Source organism: Choloepus didactylus, chromosome 19, assembly GCF_015220235.1.
Source record: "Choloepus didactylus isolate mChoDid1 chromosome 19, mChoDid1.pri, whole genome shotgun sequence".
Classification (NCBI taxonomy): Eukaryota; Metazoa; Chordata; class Mammalia; order Pilosa; family Megalonychidae; genus Choloepus; species Choloepus didactylus.
This window is the reverse complement of record NC_051325.1, coordinates 39,314,747-39,332,722: the sequence shown is the minus strand read 5'-3', so window position 1 is coordinate 39,332,722 and position 17,976 is coordinate 39,314,747. Positions and strand designations below refer to the sequence as shown.

The following is a 17,976-nucleotide window of genomic DNA, read 5'->3' as shown; positions in this document are numbered from 1 at the left end:
CCAGGATCTCAGGGGCCATGTGGCATAGCAGAGAGAGCCAGATATACCTGTGTTGCACTCAGGCTCTGTCACTGTTTAGCTGAGTGACTTAAGGCACTAAGATCCCGGTCTCAGTTTCCTCAAGTGTAAAATAAGGATAACTTCTACACTTCATAAGGTCATGTTGAAGTAAAATAATATGTATATATATATAAAACATGTAAAGTGCTAAGCACACTGCCTGGCACACAGTAGCTACTCAACAAATTGCAGCAGCCACCATTATTACCATATATTATAAAGAGAACTGAATGACATAACTTCTGCATATGACTTAGCATGATATTTGGTACAGACCAAAGGCTCAGGAAACATTAGTTTCCTTCCTATGGAATCTGAAAATTCCCCAGGGCTCATATCTGGTTTTTCTTCCCCGTTCAGTTTCAATAGTTACCGCCTTACCATTCAGATATACAGACTTCTGGACTAGAGATGTCAGTAAGCTTTCAGATCCATCTAAAACTTAAGTCACTTTTGCAGAAACAGAGTTGCTTTGAGTGCCATGCCATCTGCCATCAAAACCTAGACTAGGCAGGTAAGGGCAGAACTAAGTCCAGAGCCCAGCAGGAAAAAGCTGCCAACATGGGGGGTGAGGGTGGTCAGAGACTTCAACAGTGACAGTTTAGCTTCAGTCTAAGCCCTGACATTAACCCCTTCCAGCACTGACCAGGAAAGTATCCAGAGTCCACAGCTCCCTATTCCACCTACTTCTTGCTCCATCCGCCACAGGCTCTCCTTCCTCATCAACTCATCCCGGGCCCGGCTCCAGTCCACTGTCAATTTTTCCACATCTTCCCGAAGGGCTTTATTAACTATGTCAGCTTTTTCCATGTGCAGCCGAAGCTGGGTGTTCACCTCTGCTAGACTCTCACACCTGCACTGGGGAGGGGTGGGAGCAAGTGCAAAATAAAAGTCTGGTCCAACCCTTAGACCTTTTGGAATAAGATGGCAACAACTTGAATTTTCTGTTGTCAGGAATTAGGGAGTTAAGGCTGAAGTGCATTGTTCTAATCCATATTAGCCTCAGGAGAGTTTTCCCAATCAGCCTCCTTCACCCACTGGTCAATCACCCAGGCCCGGGAATTTGGGGTCCATCACCTCTGTTGCTCCTCCTCCAATCGGATTAGCAGCTGTTCCAGGTTTGGCTCCTCCATGCTTTCCCACCTCTGAGGGATTGGTCCCTTGGCCAGACAGAGACAAGCTTTATTTGCCTCCAAAGAGAACACCATTCAAACCAACTCCTTGAGGCCCTCTTCTATAGAATCTCACTTTCTTTTTATTCTCTCTCCTCTTTGTTAGCAATATGCTTCTATTCTCAATCACTGTATCCCAAAAGCAAATCTACTGCATCCCTCTCTCCAAAAGTGAGCCAGAAATATGGCATCTGGCAGTGAAAAGAACCTTCAACAAAAGAATCATAAGATAATCTTTTACTAGTGAGCTTGACTTCTACTATACTAACTTTCAGACTTTGGGAAGTTACTTAACTTCTCTGAGCCACAGTGTCTTCAGCTACAACACAAAGGTGATATCATTCCTCTCAGAAAGTTGCTTTGCATTAAGTGACATAATTATATGACAATGCCTAAAGGTGTCTGGCCTATACGTAGAAGGGGCTCAATAAGTTTTGGTCTTTCCTTCTTCTGAGAGAACTTTTCTGAGGGGAATGTTAGAGGATATAGAGAGGGAGCTGGAACAAAGACAAGTGGGTTTTCCAAAGCCAGTTCTACCCAGCCAAGAGCACAAATAAATCCCTCTGCCAGGAACAGGATTTTTGGGCCCGCAAAGGCACACATCTCTTTAAAACGGATACACACCGACACCTGCTGGAGGAGAAATGCATTTCTTCCCTCTTAAATCCACACTCCTCCCAATCTGATTGTCTCCTGAAGTTACACTTCCTCCTCAGAAAACAAAGGGATGGAATCTGATAGGCCAGGAAGAGCTAAGTCCAATAAAAATATCTGTTATGATACAACTCTTGGGGGCTGAGCAAAGAATGACTTCTAACAAATACCCCCTATCACACCCAGCCTCCCTCAGTCAGCAAATGAAGACTAACAAGTATATTTGCTGAGGGCTCACAGGGAGCACAGAACTCAATCTCACTCACTCACCCCAGAGGCTTCCAGCCGCTTCTCCAGCTCATGGCACCAGCTCCGGTATTGCAACACCTGAGTCAAATAGAGCAGGCCCTGGGTACTGGGGACAGCTGGTACAAACAGCCCAAACCAAAGGCCCCAAGGATCTTGGGCAAACCTGCTATGAACAGGGGAACTGGGTGATGACTGTGAGGAAATACCTTCTATTTGGACACTTAGATAATACTTCCTATACACCTTTTGTATTGGAGAGGCAAGATCATGGGCTTTGGAAACAACACATAGCATCAGGCCTTAGCTCTAAACTAGAAAAGCAAACACAAGCAACTAACTTAACCCTCATAAGCCTCATACATGCCTCATGAGGTAGTTATGAGCATCCAACGAGAAGCTGTGTATGAAAGCTAGAAAGTCTGGATGGCTCACCTCATTTCACCTCACCAAGCCAGGTCTGGGCCATGCTTGCTACATGGGACTGCCTTCTGCAACCCTTATCCCACCTTGGCAGCCAGCTCCAAGATACTCCCCTTTTCCCCTCCGTGAAAGGGCAACTGCCTCACCTTGGCCTGCAGCTTCCTCACGAGGGTTGCTTGCCTCTGCTGGGCCTCCTGGGAGTTCTTCAGCTTCCGCCAGGAGGCTGCCTGGTTCTCTGCCATCTGCTGCTGTAGCGCTAGCACTTGCCCCTCCAGCACCAGCTGCAGTGACTGGGGCTGCATGGTGTTCAACCCAGGGCCTCCTGTCTCCATGGAAGCACCAGGCAGTAAGCCCACAGGTCCCTATGCAGCCAGAGGCCATTCACTCCCAGCAGGTTCTCTAACCACTGCCATGCCACTTTGACGTCCTCTTGAGCTAGGGACCAAAGCACATAGCAGAGTTGAAAGGACTATCTCAATGACAAATATGTACTTTGCAAACACTCATTAAGTCTGGCAAAGCTGGGTTAGACAAAGTAAATATGTTCCTTCACTACAGTACTCCTCAGAGCCTTTAAAACTAATATGGACCCTAAACTCTAAGAGGGGTCTGTGATGAACAACATTTCTCAAATCTATTTGACCACGAGACAAGCTCACAGGACTAGTGTTCCCTGGCAAGCCTCTGGAATCTGCACTAGATCCACAGCTCCTGGCTCAACACTGCATCCCTAGTGCCCAGCACAGTGCCTGATAAACATTTCTCAAAGGAAACATTGAAGGTGCTCTTGGTCCAGCAGGGCAGACAGACACAAACAATTCCAGGACAATGTGGTGTGTGCAATAACAATCGAGATATCACAGGTCAATTTGGGAATGCTAAGAAAGGGCACTCCAGTCTGAGGGGCTGTGTGCTATGTGAATCATCATCATCATCATGGCTAATACTTACTAAGTGCTTCTATAGGTCAGCCACTTTAGAAAGTGCTTTACATGCATATGTCATTTAGTCATCAAAAGAACTTGAAACCTTCCAGTGCCTTCCCATCACACTTCAGGATATGTACTATCAGAATTCTTGATGTATAGATGTGGAAACTGAGGCTTAGAGAGGTTAACAATTTGTCCCAGGTCACACAGCTGGTTATTGGTAGGTTAGGGATTTGAAAACAAGTAGTATGATTCCCTGACAAAAGAAAGGGCATTTCAGGCAGGAGAGCCAAAAGAGAAAGGGAAGGAACCAGCTGCAGCAGGAGGGCAAACCCTCCTCACCAGGGGAGGACAGCCTAACTGGTGACCTTCAAAGATATTCAGGAGAGGGGAGGCATGGTGGTAAGGATGAGTTCTGGGTGCCAGCCCCAGCTGGCCCCTCTAATGGGCTGTGACCTTGGGTATGTCACTTTCCTTTCAGTCTCTTCATCTAAAAATAAGGGTGCCCAGTTTCATAACCTGTGAGTCTCTTAGACCTCTAAATCTTATGATAATCCTATAATCTGGGGGTGGGGAGGGCAAAATTAGAATTCTCTCATTTTAATAGCTCTGAGACTCCAACCAGCAGGGTTAAGGAACTTCTATATTCAACTACCTACCAAGAGAATGTTATACAGAGCAAGTGCAAATCTTTCATTATTTGCATACACACTAGAAGTTTCAGGGGCCCCAAATCCCTTTAACTCACCAAACTGTTGATCTCCTACATCCTGGCTCAAATGCCACTCCTCTCATGCCCTCCCAGATGTACCCAGGAAGAGTTAATCACTTTTATAGCATATATATATATACAATGTCTATATTATATTTTATAATTAGTATTTGTCTATCTTCTCTGCTAATCTGTGTCTCAAAGACAGAAGCTAACTCATTTTACCATTAGTACATTGACAACAAGGTAGAATGAAATGTAAGTGGGCCTCACACCTGGCAGATCTAAACCCTTGGCCAAAAGTTACAAACTGGTAGTCTATTGTCTCTGTGTCCCACACAATGGTTTTTAAACATTCAAATTAGATGCCAACAATTGCTATGAGGAGGATGCATATAAACAGCCAAATTTCCGGCTCCTTTGAAAAATCGGAGTATCTAGTGATCCTTGACTTACATTCCCACAAGGCAACAACCAGCTGTAGCAGAGTAATGCCTGTCCCCTCTCCAGTTCACCACAGCCCCACCTGCACTCTCTTCCTCACTTTGATACCAGATTGCAGTTGTCATTTATCATTGCACTTGTACTTTTGTTTTCCTTATAATAGAGTTACAGAGGAAAACTCAGTTTACTCTTTCACATTATCTGCTGGGCAAGTGAAGATCCCTGAGTAGGCAGATTCTGAATGAGGCAGCAGGGAAAGTACATGAAGTAGGAAGAGTAGAGTAGCTCCAATGAAGACTTCGTGGCACCAATACCCCAGGCTGCCTCGTCCTAGCCTATAAACCCGGGTAACAAAGCGTTCCCCCAAATGCATACCTCCTCCTCTTCTGATCTCCCCTTCCACCAACACTGTGTCAACCAACTCACCATGGCTCTGTGAAATGCTGGCTCCGCTGAGTTTGGTGGAGTGCAATCCCTCTCTGATAGCTGAAGGCACAAACCTTCCTGGAAACTGCTCTCTTACTGTAGGATTTCTGCCAATGCTCTACGGACAACAAGGGTAGATCTGAGTTGCTCCAAGGAACCTGGGGAGCCCTTTCTCTCCTAATACTGTGAATGCTGGCCCAGGATTTGCACACAGTGGGACATTCAGGGGCCCCACAGGCTCCTTTACCCTCCACTGAATCCCTACCTCCAAATATTAGGTTGAACCATATGAAATTGCCAATATTCACCCACTTTTTACCTATAGAAATGGCAATTTCATGCAGTTCAATCTAGTATCTCCATAAGCAGCCCTGCCACAGTTCCCAGAATTCTCATATTAAGCCCTATTTTAGGATAAGGCAGTTGTTAATGTGCAAATAGCATTTGTGAAGGTTATATTAAATTTGAAATGCTTTAGCAAAGAAATGGAATTATATTAGAATTGTATGATTATTTTACTTTAGCAAATAATTACTCATTTTATAGACAAAGAAACTGAGTCCTAAAGACATGAAATAACTTCATTTTGTTCATATTTCATTTATAAAAATAAGCCCACTTATCTCAAAAATGATTTGAAATTGTAACAAATGTACTAATGTAAGCTCCTAATAATAGAGAAAACTGTGCGTAGGGATATGGGAATTCTCTAAACTAACCAATTTTTTCTGTAAATGTAAAATTGTTCTAAAAAATAAAAAAATGATTTGATGTGATTTATGATTAAAACCTTAAAGCAACAACAACAACAAAAATCCCCATAAGCTATAATACTTGAAATTCATTAAAACAAGAATAAAAAGAGAGGGGACACTCTAAGATCAGGAGCAAGACAAGGATGCCCGCTGTCACCACTGTTATTCAACATTGTGCTGGAAGTGCTAGCCAGGGCAATCCGGCAAGACAAAGAAATAAAAGGCATCCAAATTGGAAAAGAAGAAGTAAAACTGTCATTGTTTGCAGATGATATGATCTTATATCTAGAAAACCCTGAGAAATCAACGATACACCTACTAGAGCTAATAAACAAATTTAGCAAAGTAGCGGGATACAAGATTAATGCACATAAGTCAGTAATGTTTCTATATGCTAGAAATGAACAAACTGAAGAGACACTCAAGAAAAAGATACCATTTCCAATAGCAACTAAAAAAATCAAGTACCTAGGAATAAACTTAACCAAAGATGTAAAAGACCTATACAAAGAAAACTACATAACTCTACTAAAAGAAATAGAAGGGGACCTTAAAAGATGGAAAAATATTCCATGTTCATGGATAGGAAGGCTAAATGTCATTAAGATGTCAATTCTACCCAAACTCATCTACAGATTCAATGCAATCCCAATCAAAATTCCAACAACCTACTTTGGAGACTTGGAAAAGCTAGTTATCAAATTTATTTGGAAAGGGAAGATGCCTCGAATTGCTAAAGACACTTTAAAAAAGAAAAACGAAGTGGGAGGACTTACACTCCCTGACTTTGAAGCTTATTATAAAGCCACAGTTGCCAAAACAGCATGGTACTGGCACAAAGATAGACATATAGATCAATGGAATCGAATTGAGAATTCAGAGATAGACCCTCAGATCTATGGCCGACTGATCTTTGATAAGGCCCCCAAAGTCACCGAACTGAGCCATAATGGTCTTTTCAACAAATGGGGCTGGGAGAGTTGGATATCCATATCCAAAAGAATGAAAGAGGACCCCTACCTCACCCCCTACACAAAAATTAACTCAAAATGGACCAAAGATCTCAATATAAAAGAAAGTACCATTAAACTCCTAGAAGATAATGTAGGAAAACATCTTCAAGACCTTGTATTAGGAGGCCACTTCCTAGACTTTACACCCAAAGCACAAGCAACAAAAGAGAAAATAGATAAATGGGAACTCCTCAAGCTTAGAAGTTTCTGCACCTCAAAGGAATTTCTCAAAAAGGTAAAGATGCAGCCAACTCAATGGGAAAAAATTTTTGGAAACCATGTATCTGACAAAAGACTGATATCTTGCATATACAAAGAAATCCTACAACTCAATGACAATAGTACAGACAGCCCAATTATAAAATGGGCAAAAGATATGAAAAGACAGTTCTCTGAAGAGGAAATACAAATGGCCAAGAAACACATGAAAAAATGTTCAGCTTCACTAGCTATTAGAGAGATGCAAATTAAGACCACAATGAGATACCATCTAACACCGGTTAGAATGGCTGCCATTAAACAAACAGGAAACTACAAATGCTGGAGGGGATGTGGAGAAATTGGAACTCTTATTCATTGTTGGTGGGACTGTATAATGGTTCAGCCACTCTGGAAGTCAGTCTGGCAGTTCCTTAGAAAACTAGAGATAGAGCTACCATTCGATCCAGCGATTGCACTTCTCGGGATATACCCGGAAGATCGGAAAGCAGTGACACGAACAGATATCTGCACGCCAATGTTCATAGCAGCATTATTCACAATTGCCAAGAGATGGAAACAACCCAAATGTCCATCAACAGATGAGTGGATAAATAAAATGTGGTATATACACACGATGGAATACTACGCGGCAGTAAGAAGGAACGATCTGGTGAAACATATGACAACATGGATGAACCTTGAAGACATAATGCTGAGCGAAATAAGCCAGGCACAAAAGAGAAATATTATATGCTACCACTAATGTGAACTTTGAAAAATGTAAAACAAATGGTTTATAATGTAGAATGTAGGGGAACTAGCAGTAGAGAGCAATTAAGGAAGGGGGAACAATAATCCAAGAAGAACAGATAAGCTATTTAACGTTCTGGGGATGCCCAGAAATGACTATGGTCTGTTAATTTCTGATGGATGTAGTAGGAACAAGTTCACTGAAATGTTGCTATAGTATGTAACTTTCTTGGGGTAAAGTAGGAACATGTTGGAAGTTAAGCAGTTATCTTAGGTTAGTTGTCTTTTTCTTACTCCCTTGCTATGGTCTCTTTGAAATGTTCTTTTATTGTATGTTTGTTTTCTTTTTAACTTTTTTTTTCATACAGTTGATTTGAAAAAAGAAGGGAAAGTTAAAAAAAAAAAAAAAAGAAAAAAGACAAACAAGGAAAAAAAACAAAAAAAAAAAAACAAAAAAAAAAACGATGTAGTGCCCCCTTGAGGAGCCTGTGGAGAATGCAGGGGTATTCACCTACCCCACCTCCATGGTTGCTAACATGACCACAGACATAGGGGACTGGTGGTTTGATGGGTTGAGCCCTCTACCATAAGTTTTACCCTTGGGAAGACGGTTGCTGCAAAGGAGAGGCTAGGCCTCCCTGTATTTGTGCCTAAGAGTCTCCTCCTGAATGCCTCTTTGTTGCTCAGATGTGGCCCTCTCTCTCTGGCTAAGCCAACTTGAAAGGTGAAATCACTGCCCTCCCCCCTACGTGGGATCAGACACCCAGGGAAGTGAATCTCCCTGGCAACGTGGAATATGACTCCCGGGGAGGAATGTAGACCCGGCATCGTGGGATGGAGAACATCTTCTTGACCAAAAGGGGGATGTGAAAGGAAATGAAATAAGCTTCAGTGGCAGAGAGATTCCAAAACGAGCCGAGAGATCACTCTGCTGGGCACTCTTACGCACACTTTAGACAACCTTTTTTAGGTTCTAAAGAATTGGGGTAGCTGGTGGTGGATACCTGAAACTATTAAACTACAACCCAGAACCCATGAATCTCGAAGACAGTTGTATAAAAATGTAGCTTATGAGGGGTGACAGTGGGATTGGGAATGCCATAAGGACCAAACTCCACTTTGTCTAGTTTATGGATCGATGTGTAGAAAAGTAGGGGAAGCAAACAAACAGACAAAGGTACCTAGTGTTCTTTTTTACTTCAATTGCTCTTTTTCACTCTAATTATTATTCTTGTTATTTTTGTGTGTGTGCTAATGAAGGTGTCAGGGATTGATTTAGGTGATGAATGTACAACTATGTAATGGTACTGTAAACAATCGAAAGTACAATTTGTTTTGTATGACTGCGTGGTATGTGAATATATCTCAATAAAATGATGATTAAAAAAAAAAAAAAAAAAAAAAAAGAGAGGGGACAGAAAAAATATATTATGAATCTTTCTGAAATTGAGATTTAGTTCTGAGTCTCAAGACACAGTTGAATGGATCAACAACCTAAATATCAAAGCTAAAAAGTGTAATATTCTTAGAAGAAAACATAGGAAATTATCTTTAGGATCTTGTATTAGGCAATGGATTCTTAGACTATATTCCAAAAGCACAAGCAACAAAAGAAAAACAGAAAAATTGGAACTTCATCAAAATTAAAAACTTTTGTGCATCAAAGGACATTATCAAGAAAGTGAAAAGACGACCTATGGAATGAGAGAAAATATTTGGAAACCATATATCCGATAAAGGTTTAATATCCATCATGTATAAAGAACTTCTACAACTCAACAACAAAAAGACAAACAACAATTAAAAATGGGCAGAGGACTTGAATAGACATTTTTCCAAAGAAGATGAGAAAGTATAGAATTACCATATGATCTGACAATCCAACTTCTAAGTATATACCCAAAATAATTTAAAGCAGGGATTCAAACAGATATTTGGTGCACCAAATGTTCATAGCAGCATTGTTCACAATAGCCAAAAGGTAGAAGCACCCTAAGTGTCCATCAACAGATGAATGAATAAACAAAATGTGATATATACATACAATTAATATTTTTCAGCCATAAGAAGGAATGAAGTTCTGATACATATCACAACAAAGATAAACCTTGAAGACGTTGTGTGGAGTGAAATAAGCCAGACACAAAAGGACAGCTATTGTATACCTTCACTTATATGAAATAACTAGAATATGCAAATTCATAGAGACAGAAATAGATTATAGGTCACTCTGAGTGGGGTGGGCAGATGAGGAGCCACTGCTTAACAGGTGCAGTGTTTCTCTTTGGGGTGACAGATAAATTTTAGCAAAGGAAGGTAGTGATGGTACCACAAAAATGTGAATGTAATTAATGCCACTGAATAGTATGCTTGAAAGTGGTTAAAATGGGAACCCTTATGTTATATATGTTACATTTTTAAAAAAAGACATAGTTCAGCACCCTTATTATTAACACAATGTCAGATCAGCCAGGGAATAAATTAGCAGAATTCCAAAGAAAAGGTAGGTTTCAATGTCCCTCAGAAAAGGAAAAGGTCAGTAGTTGGCAAATGGTAACCAAGACGGAACTGCATTCAAATAAGATAATGGGTATCAGTGTTCCTAGTCAACTGCAAAGGGCTGCATTACTGCAGGAAAAGGAGGAAATTTCACTTCTTTTTAATTAATTTATCCATAAACATTCATGAATTCTAACTTGGTATCAGACACTCTGCCACAAGGGGAATAGAAATGAACAAGACCGACTTCCTAGTTTTGCTAGGAATCAGACTGGGAAGGGCAGGAACCTATGAAGACCATTAGCTACCTTTGAATCAGGATGGGAAATGACAGGAGAATGATGCAAATTATGTATTTAATCCCTCCTCATCCAAAATACAACAAAAGGAATATTAAAATACAATTAAAAATTGAAGAGACACCACCTAAACTTAAGAGTAGAGGTGTAAATGTTACCAGGAGTAAGACACGGACTGGTATCATTAAACAGAATCTGACACCTAAGGCAAAAAGGAAAAACATTTGAGGGCACAGACATTTCATTTCCTGAGCAAAGAAATTTTACATATTTGTCTGCAGAAGTAATTTCAGTTTGAGGCTTATTCCAGAGGGGGGTGAAATAGCACGGGGCTCCTTATATAAATCTCTGATGTGAAGGATTCTGGGTTCTCCTGCTATCATTCTGGCCTCTCCCACTCAGTGTCCTTTGCTGGCTCCTCCTCATCTCCCCAACATCTAAATGTTGGAGGTCCCAAGGCTCAGGCCTCAGACCTCTTCTTCATCTACATCCATTTCCTAGATAAGCTCATCCAGTTTCATGGCTTAAAATGGTATCTATATACTGATGATTCCCAATATTACATCTCCAGCCCAGACCTCCCTACGGAGTGCTACATTCCTATACTAAAGCCAAATAGCCATTTAAGTCTCACACTGAAAAGTCTAATAGGCATCACAAAGTCAAAATGTGCAAAAGTGTGTACTCCTGCTCCTCCAATCTTCCCCATTTCTGTAAATGGCAATGCTATCCTTCTGGTTGCTCAAGTAAAAAGCCTTATGGTCATAGTTACTCCATTATCCTAAACTTATAACCAATTCATCAGCAAATCCCATTGACTCTACCAGAACTTTTCACTTAGGACCTATCACCACTGCCATCCTTAGCCAAGCCACTCTCTCTTTTTTTTTTTTTTTTGATTTTAATCTTCATTTTATTGAGATATATTCACTTACCACGCAGTCATACAAAACAAATCATACATTCGATTGTTCACAGTACCATTACATAGTTGTACATTTATCACCTAAATCAATCCCTGACATCTTCATTAGCACACACACAAAAATAATAATAATAATAATAATTAAAGTGAAAAAGAGCAATTGAAGTAAAAAAGAACACTGGGTACCTTTGTCTGTTTGTTTGTTTGTTTCCTTCCCTTATTTTTCTACTCATCCATCCATAAACTAGACAAAGTGGAGTGTGGTCCTTATGGTTTTCCCAATCCCATTGTCACCCCTCATAAGCTACATTTTTATACAATTGTCTTCGAGATTCATGGGTTCTGGGTTGTAGTTTGATAGTTTCAGGTATCCACCACCAGCTACCCCAATTCTTTAGAACCTAAAAAGGGTTGTCTAAATCGTGCGTAAGAGTGCCCACCAGAGTGACCTCTCAGCTCCTTTTGGAATCTCTCTGCCACTGAAGCTTATTTCATTTCCTTTCACATCCCCCTTTTGGTCAAGAAGATGTTCTCCATCCCACGATGCCAGGTCTACATTCCTCCCCAGGAGTCATATTCCACGTTGCCAGAGAGATTCACTCCCCTGGGTGTCTGATCCCACGTAGGGGAGAGGGCAGTGATTTCACCTTTCGAGTTGGCTTAGCTAGAGAGAGAGGGCCACATCTGAGCAACAAAGACAAGCCACTCTCTTTTGCCTGGTTTGGTGGCTTTAAGATATTTTCACAAATTCTTTGCTACTCCTCCGGTCAAAAGGTGGAGGCTAATTCTCTCCCCTTGAATATGGGCTGGAATAAAGTGGAAATGACTTCTGAGATAAAGTTACAAAAGGCACTAGAGCTCTGTGCTTGTTCTCTCTGTGTGTCCCTCTCTGTGATCACTCCTTCCGGGGGGAAGCCAGATGCCATGTACTGAGGACACTCAGGCAGAGGTAATAAGAGATAGAAGCCCTGTGAGTGAGGCATCTTGGAAACAGATCTTGCAGCCCCAGTTGAAGTCTGCAGGACATTGCAGCCTCAGACATCAGCTTCACTGCAACTTCATAAGAGATACTAAGCCAGAATTCCCCAGTTAAGCCACTCCCGGATTCCTGATCAGCAAAAACTGAATGAGATAATGCTTGTTGTTTTAATGTTTGTTGTTTACATTTTGGGGTAATTTCTTGCACAGCAAAAGATAACTAATACACCTGGATTACTGCAAAAGCTTCCTAGCTAGTCTCTGTGCTTCCACCCTTGCTTCCTAAAAATTTCTCAACAGAGCAGTCAGCGTCATCCTTGTAAAACGTTAAGACAGATTGTGCCACTGAGAACCCTCCAATGGCTACTCAGAGTAAAAGCCAAAATCCTTTTAATGGCCTACAGGGTTCTAATCATTTGATCCTAATCCCCAGTTGTTTTAATTCCATTTTCCTATTCCTCTCCCCTTTATTAATACCCCTCCAGCTATTATCCTCCTTGCTATGAGTGCCTGGAATACACCAAGCACACATCCATCTCAGGGCTTCCCTCCTGCCCCCCTCCCCTACAATGACCCAGGTATCTTTATGATTTCCTCACCACCTTCAGGTCTGCTCAAATGTAACCTTCTCAGCAAGTTGTTCCCTGACCACCCAGTATAAAATAGCTGCACCCCTCCACACACACTGGCATTGCTATGTCCCTTACCATGCTTTCTTTGCCCCCATCTGTTTATTATGTGTCTTTTCCTACCACAATGTAAATTCCACAAATGCAAGAACATTTTTTATTGAATTCCTGTATTTCCAGCTTCTAAAACAGTGCCTGGTACGTAGCAGGTGCTCATTAAATACATGATTGACTGAATAACTGAATATAAGGACATTAAGTAAGACAATCCATAGCACCATCAATAATCTTGCAAAATGCTGAAAATGCAATAACCTTCTGAAAAGCAAAACAATATTAAAATCTACAGTTAGTACAGCACTTTACTCGCACAACAATCACTTGCAATCTTCATTGAAAAAGGCTTTTAGATAAGTTTATTCTCCTCATTCTACAGACAAGAAAACTGAGGCTCAAAAATAGAAGGGATGTAACTGGTTAGCAGCAGTGCAAAGACTGAACCCCAATCTGATTCCAAACTCTATGCTTTCTCTGTTACATTGAGAGGCTTCCAAAAACATGAAATATGAAATTATAGTTCTGTGAGGGGCATTAAGTAAAAGATACGAGATGATAAGGTCTAGGTTTGCAGCTCTCTGATGGATGACACAAAGAAAGATCGAGTGTGATTGAAGGAAGAGAGGGTATAGTAGCAAGACAACCCAGGTTATAGCCTTGGTTCTGTCATGAAGTCACTTTAAAAATTTGGGAACATCAACTCTCCTCTCTAAGACATCTCAATATCCAGGTCTCCATAACTCATGGGGTTGATGTAAATATCAAGAAACATTTACTAATTTAGTGAAATTATCACATGTTCTGGGGACCTAGGGACAGACAGCCTAGAATTCGTTTCTTAGTTGTGGGATTCCAGGCAAATCACTTGAATATATGCTTGCCTCAGTTTCCCCATGTGTAAAATGTGAAGATATAGCAATCACCTCACAGAATTGCTGTTAAGATTAAATAAGACTTTACATGTAATGCATTTAGTAGCGCCTGACACTTTGTGACTATTAAGTAAATATTGACTATTATTATCATTATGTGCTAGATCCTAGGATATAGAGATGAAAAGGCAAGGTTTCACGCCCCAACAAGATTATAGTGTAAACGAGGGGCAGGAAAAGTATTCAGTGCAATGAGTGCAAAAATAGAGAAGGGAGATTAGCGGCGCCTGGAGAAAGCAGTTGGGTAAGGTTTCCGAAGGATACTTGAGCTGGGTCCTGAAGAATGAGAGTTCCAGAGTCGTGAGGCGGGAGTGGCGGGAGGGATTGGGGTTTCGGACAGATTACAAGCAAAGCCGCAAGAGCAGGGGAAGCTGCAAAACCCAGGGGCGCAGCAAGCGAGATGGGCGGGAGAGCGCAGCGTTTCACCCTGACAACTCTGGGGGTTTCGGTTGTTGGATATAAGGGTCGGTAAGTTCCCTTCTCCAAGGACTGAAGCCCAGAGGGGTGGCGGAGACCGGAAGTTGAGGCAAACCGGTCGGGAGCCCTAGGACAGCTCCCAGCCGCGCTCTGGGCCTCGATTTCCTCCTGGGTAACGGGAGGCCGGTGCCAGAACGCGATTCCCTCCGGGCCTCGAAACATTAACCCGGGCACCTCCCGCCTGCCCTAGAGGCCCCCACCTCACCGCGCTCGGCTCCCGCAGACTCCCAAAGTGTGTCCCTCAGCGCGGGGACCTGCTGCTAGGGCCCGGCCGGGGGCGGGGGCCCCACAACGCGATTGAGATCCGGACCCCGCCCCCAAACTCCCGCCTTTGGGCGGGCCCCGTTAAGCGGAATGGCGCGCCTGTAGGCAGACTGCGCAGGCGTACGGAGGTCTCCCGCCATGTTGAGTACTGGCAGCAGATTACTAGAGGGCTCAGAAGGAGAGGGGGTATTAAGAGATGTAAGGAAAAAAAAAAAAAGGTAGTATAATGGACAATGATTTGGGGAGGTTGATGATGGGAAGAGAGAGGCAATGTATTTGAATCATAAGATAAACTGGCATAGTATAGTCTCAGAATGAAAACTACTAATGCTAGCCTATCTCTGTCTAGAAAGTAGCAGCATTCAAAAAAAAAATTTTTTTTTTTTTGAGATGTAAGATCCCTCGCCAGAGATGAGGACAGCCAGAGTCTCTGGGTTTGAGCAGGGACAGTTTTGAGAGAGAGAGAAAAACTCTGCCCTCAATTGTCCCCCTTTTGGCTTCGGGGTTACACAGTGCGTATGTGTCTGGTCACCTGCACACTGTACCACCTCCAAACTCGAGCACTGCAATTACAATGGCGTGGAACATTAAGGCAGCCTGCGCCGGGGTCGCGATAAAACCTGCAGGGTGACCAGTTCTAGAGTTTTCACACCTTCAAACTCCCGATGCTCCAAGCAGCCTCAGGCCGCACGACACTCACAGAGTAGTTACTTAGATTCGATTGCACGCAGCACTGCGTTTCGCCTATATGTCTGCACAGGCTGCTCCCTTTGCCTTTATGTTGGACACCGTCCGAAGAACTGCGGTTTGTCCAATCTTCTGCTTAAGCTTGACTTTCTCTGGAGGACTTTTCCCTTCCCTTTATCACCCAGGCGTTATTCTCATAGCGTTTTGAACATAAATTTATCAATGCACTTTCTTAGAGTTGTAAATTCAGTTTACCTGCCTCTCCTACTCAGTGATTCTCAGTCTTTACCAAGGATAAGAAAAGAAACGGGAACTTCTTAAAATGCAGATTCGTGGGTTCACCCCTAAATGTTCAGTAAAGCAAGGGTGGAGGCTGGGAATCTGTATTTTAATAAACACCTCGAGGCATTGGGAACACATTTTGGGAGGTACTGCATGAGACTGTGAATTCCTTGAGGGTTGAAAACCTGGCTTAGTCACCTCTGACCTTAGCATCCAGCGCAGGGTTTGGTACAAAACAGGTTGTTGAATGAATAGATGGAAAGATGAATGGACAGCAGGAGTGAAACAGGCAGGGCCTTCTGGTAATCCACAGCCAAAAGAAACCTCAGAAGAGAACAGGCTGTTAAGAGCTATGCTGTATGTTGTAAGAATACAAACACATCCTTAATGTTGTTTTGAGAAAAAGAAAATGTGGGGGCAGGAGACGGGGGCAGAGTAGGCAGAAGTAGAGAGGACACTGGTTTGGAAAGGCAAACTAGAGAGGGAGGGAGAAACATCTCCAGGTACTGGACAGGATGCAAAGAATCAATGGAGTGGGAATCAACCCTGGAAAAATATTCCCACAAGAAGGCACCATGCAAGAATGTTCACTGCAACAATATTTGGCATGGAGAAAAAGGAAACAACCTAAATGTCACACACACCAAGCTCTTTCCTGCCTTGGGGCCCTTGCACATACTGGGACCACTTTTCCCCAGCTTGTGGCTTAACTGATACCTTCCACTCCCTCAGGTCTCAACTTAAATGACACTTCCTCAGCTGGGCTTTTCCCTGACCATGCTATCTAAAGTAATACCCAATCATTTCTATCCCAGTACTCTGTTTCTTTCATAACACTTAACACAGATTATCATTATTTTGTTGATTATCTTTCTCCCCCACAAAATTTAAGCTTCATGAGGGTGGGAAACTATGTCTGACATTTTCCTGGCACGTAACACAGTGTTGAGACATGGTAACTGCTAAATAAGTATTTGTTGATTGAATGAATCAAGCCAGTCTCAAGGTTATCAAAAGCTGAATTTAATGACATTAAATCCACCAACAAATTATACAATATATTTTAAGACCATGAATAGTAAATATAGGTTTCAGACCACCAAAACATATCAATAAAGGATGAATGGAGTAGAAGGGGATTAAAACCAAACAGTAATCTTTGATTTTTATAAAGGAGGATTCTATTCATCCATTCATTCATTCACCCAGCAAACATTTATTGAATATCTATTATGTACTAGATTCTAATACAATGAGAAAAAATAAGATTCTAATACAATGAATTAATAGAAAGTTGGAAATTGTATTAAAACAGAATAAATTAGTACAACTGGGCATTTTCTCTGGACCAGAGCAGAAAAGTGGTTAAGTGGTATGTGAAAGTGGGTAACATTGCCCTCTAGAGGTTCTCTAGATATGTAGAGCACATCAGCCTGCAAGTGTCCTACAAATGTCAGGTACATTTGGGACATGCAAACAGGTGCCTATACACATCAGTTGAATTGCTTCGGGCCCAAGAGCCCTATGGGAAAAGACTCAGATCAGACACAATTACAGGCATGTTCATGACCTGTTCAGACCTGTTCAGGCTTGTCTGATGAACTAGGGTCGGGAAAAGGCCTCAAAGGAATGAATCAGTTGAAAGAAACAAAAACAACCCTGGTGGCCTCAAAATAAACTGGGCTTCTTTCTTAGGTCTCAAATTCCATCTCTGGAACATGCCTACCCTAACCCACTCCCATGGCTGTAACATGGATCCTGCACCACAGCTTTGTTCATTATTTACAGATATTCCCTCTGCTCCATGATAAGAGGATGCCTAGACTGACTGACTTTTAAAAAAAAATGATATACGTGAAATTTCAAAGTAAGGTAAAGTAAGGTACTAAATCACCATTTTTCCTAAAGAAATGAACTGAAATCTGTTTTAAAGTTCTTAAATCCCTTATCCAATTCAAGTACAAAAAGGGATCAAGAGAGTGGAGGAAAGAGGATTTGTGTGGAGGTATTTCTTTGATGAAAGCTTTGGCCTGGCTATAAGTTACTCCCTCCTTGGGGAGGCTATGTGGGGGCATTAACTTCAACTGTGGGGGTGGGGGTGCTTCCACAAGGGCTTGAGGTGCCCAATCCATTACCATTGCAGTTGCAGAACATAGTGACTG

At 42.0% G+C, this 17,976-nt stretch overlaps 1 protein-coding gene across 5 annotated transcripts in view; it reads right to left on the bottom strand.

Moving 5' to 3' along the window:
* Positions 1–14,915, bottom strand: part of CEP250 (centrosomal protein 250) — a 57,083-nt gene extending 42,168 nt beyond the window's left edge. For 2 of the 5 annotated variants that reach the window (XM_037811191.1, XM_037811195.1), the window contains exons 1-6: positions 14,782–14,915; positions 5,067–5,184; positions 2,702–2,990; positions 2,157–2,213; positions 1,138–1,220; positions 748–913 (exon numbers count right to left, since the gene is read on the bottom strand). In XM_037811191.1, the coding sequence (XP_037667119.1) occupies positions 748–913; positions 1,138–1,220; positions 2,157–2,213; positions 2,702–2,887 (492 nt within the window). In that variant the 5' untranslated portion in view covers positions 2,888–2,990; positions 5,067–5,184; positions 14,782–14,915. The remainder of the gene's footprint in view (positions 1–747; positions 914–1,137; positions 1,221–2,156; positions 2,214–2,701; positions 2,991–5,066; positions 5,185–14,781) is intronic. The other 3 variants (XM_037811192.1, XM_037811194.1, XM_037811193.1) reach the window with 3 other exon arrangements.
* Positions 14,916–17,976: the final 3,061 nt, after the last annotated feature.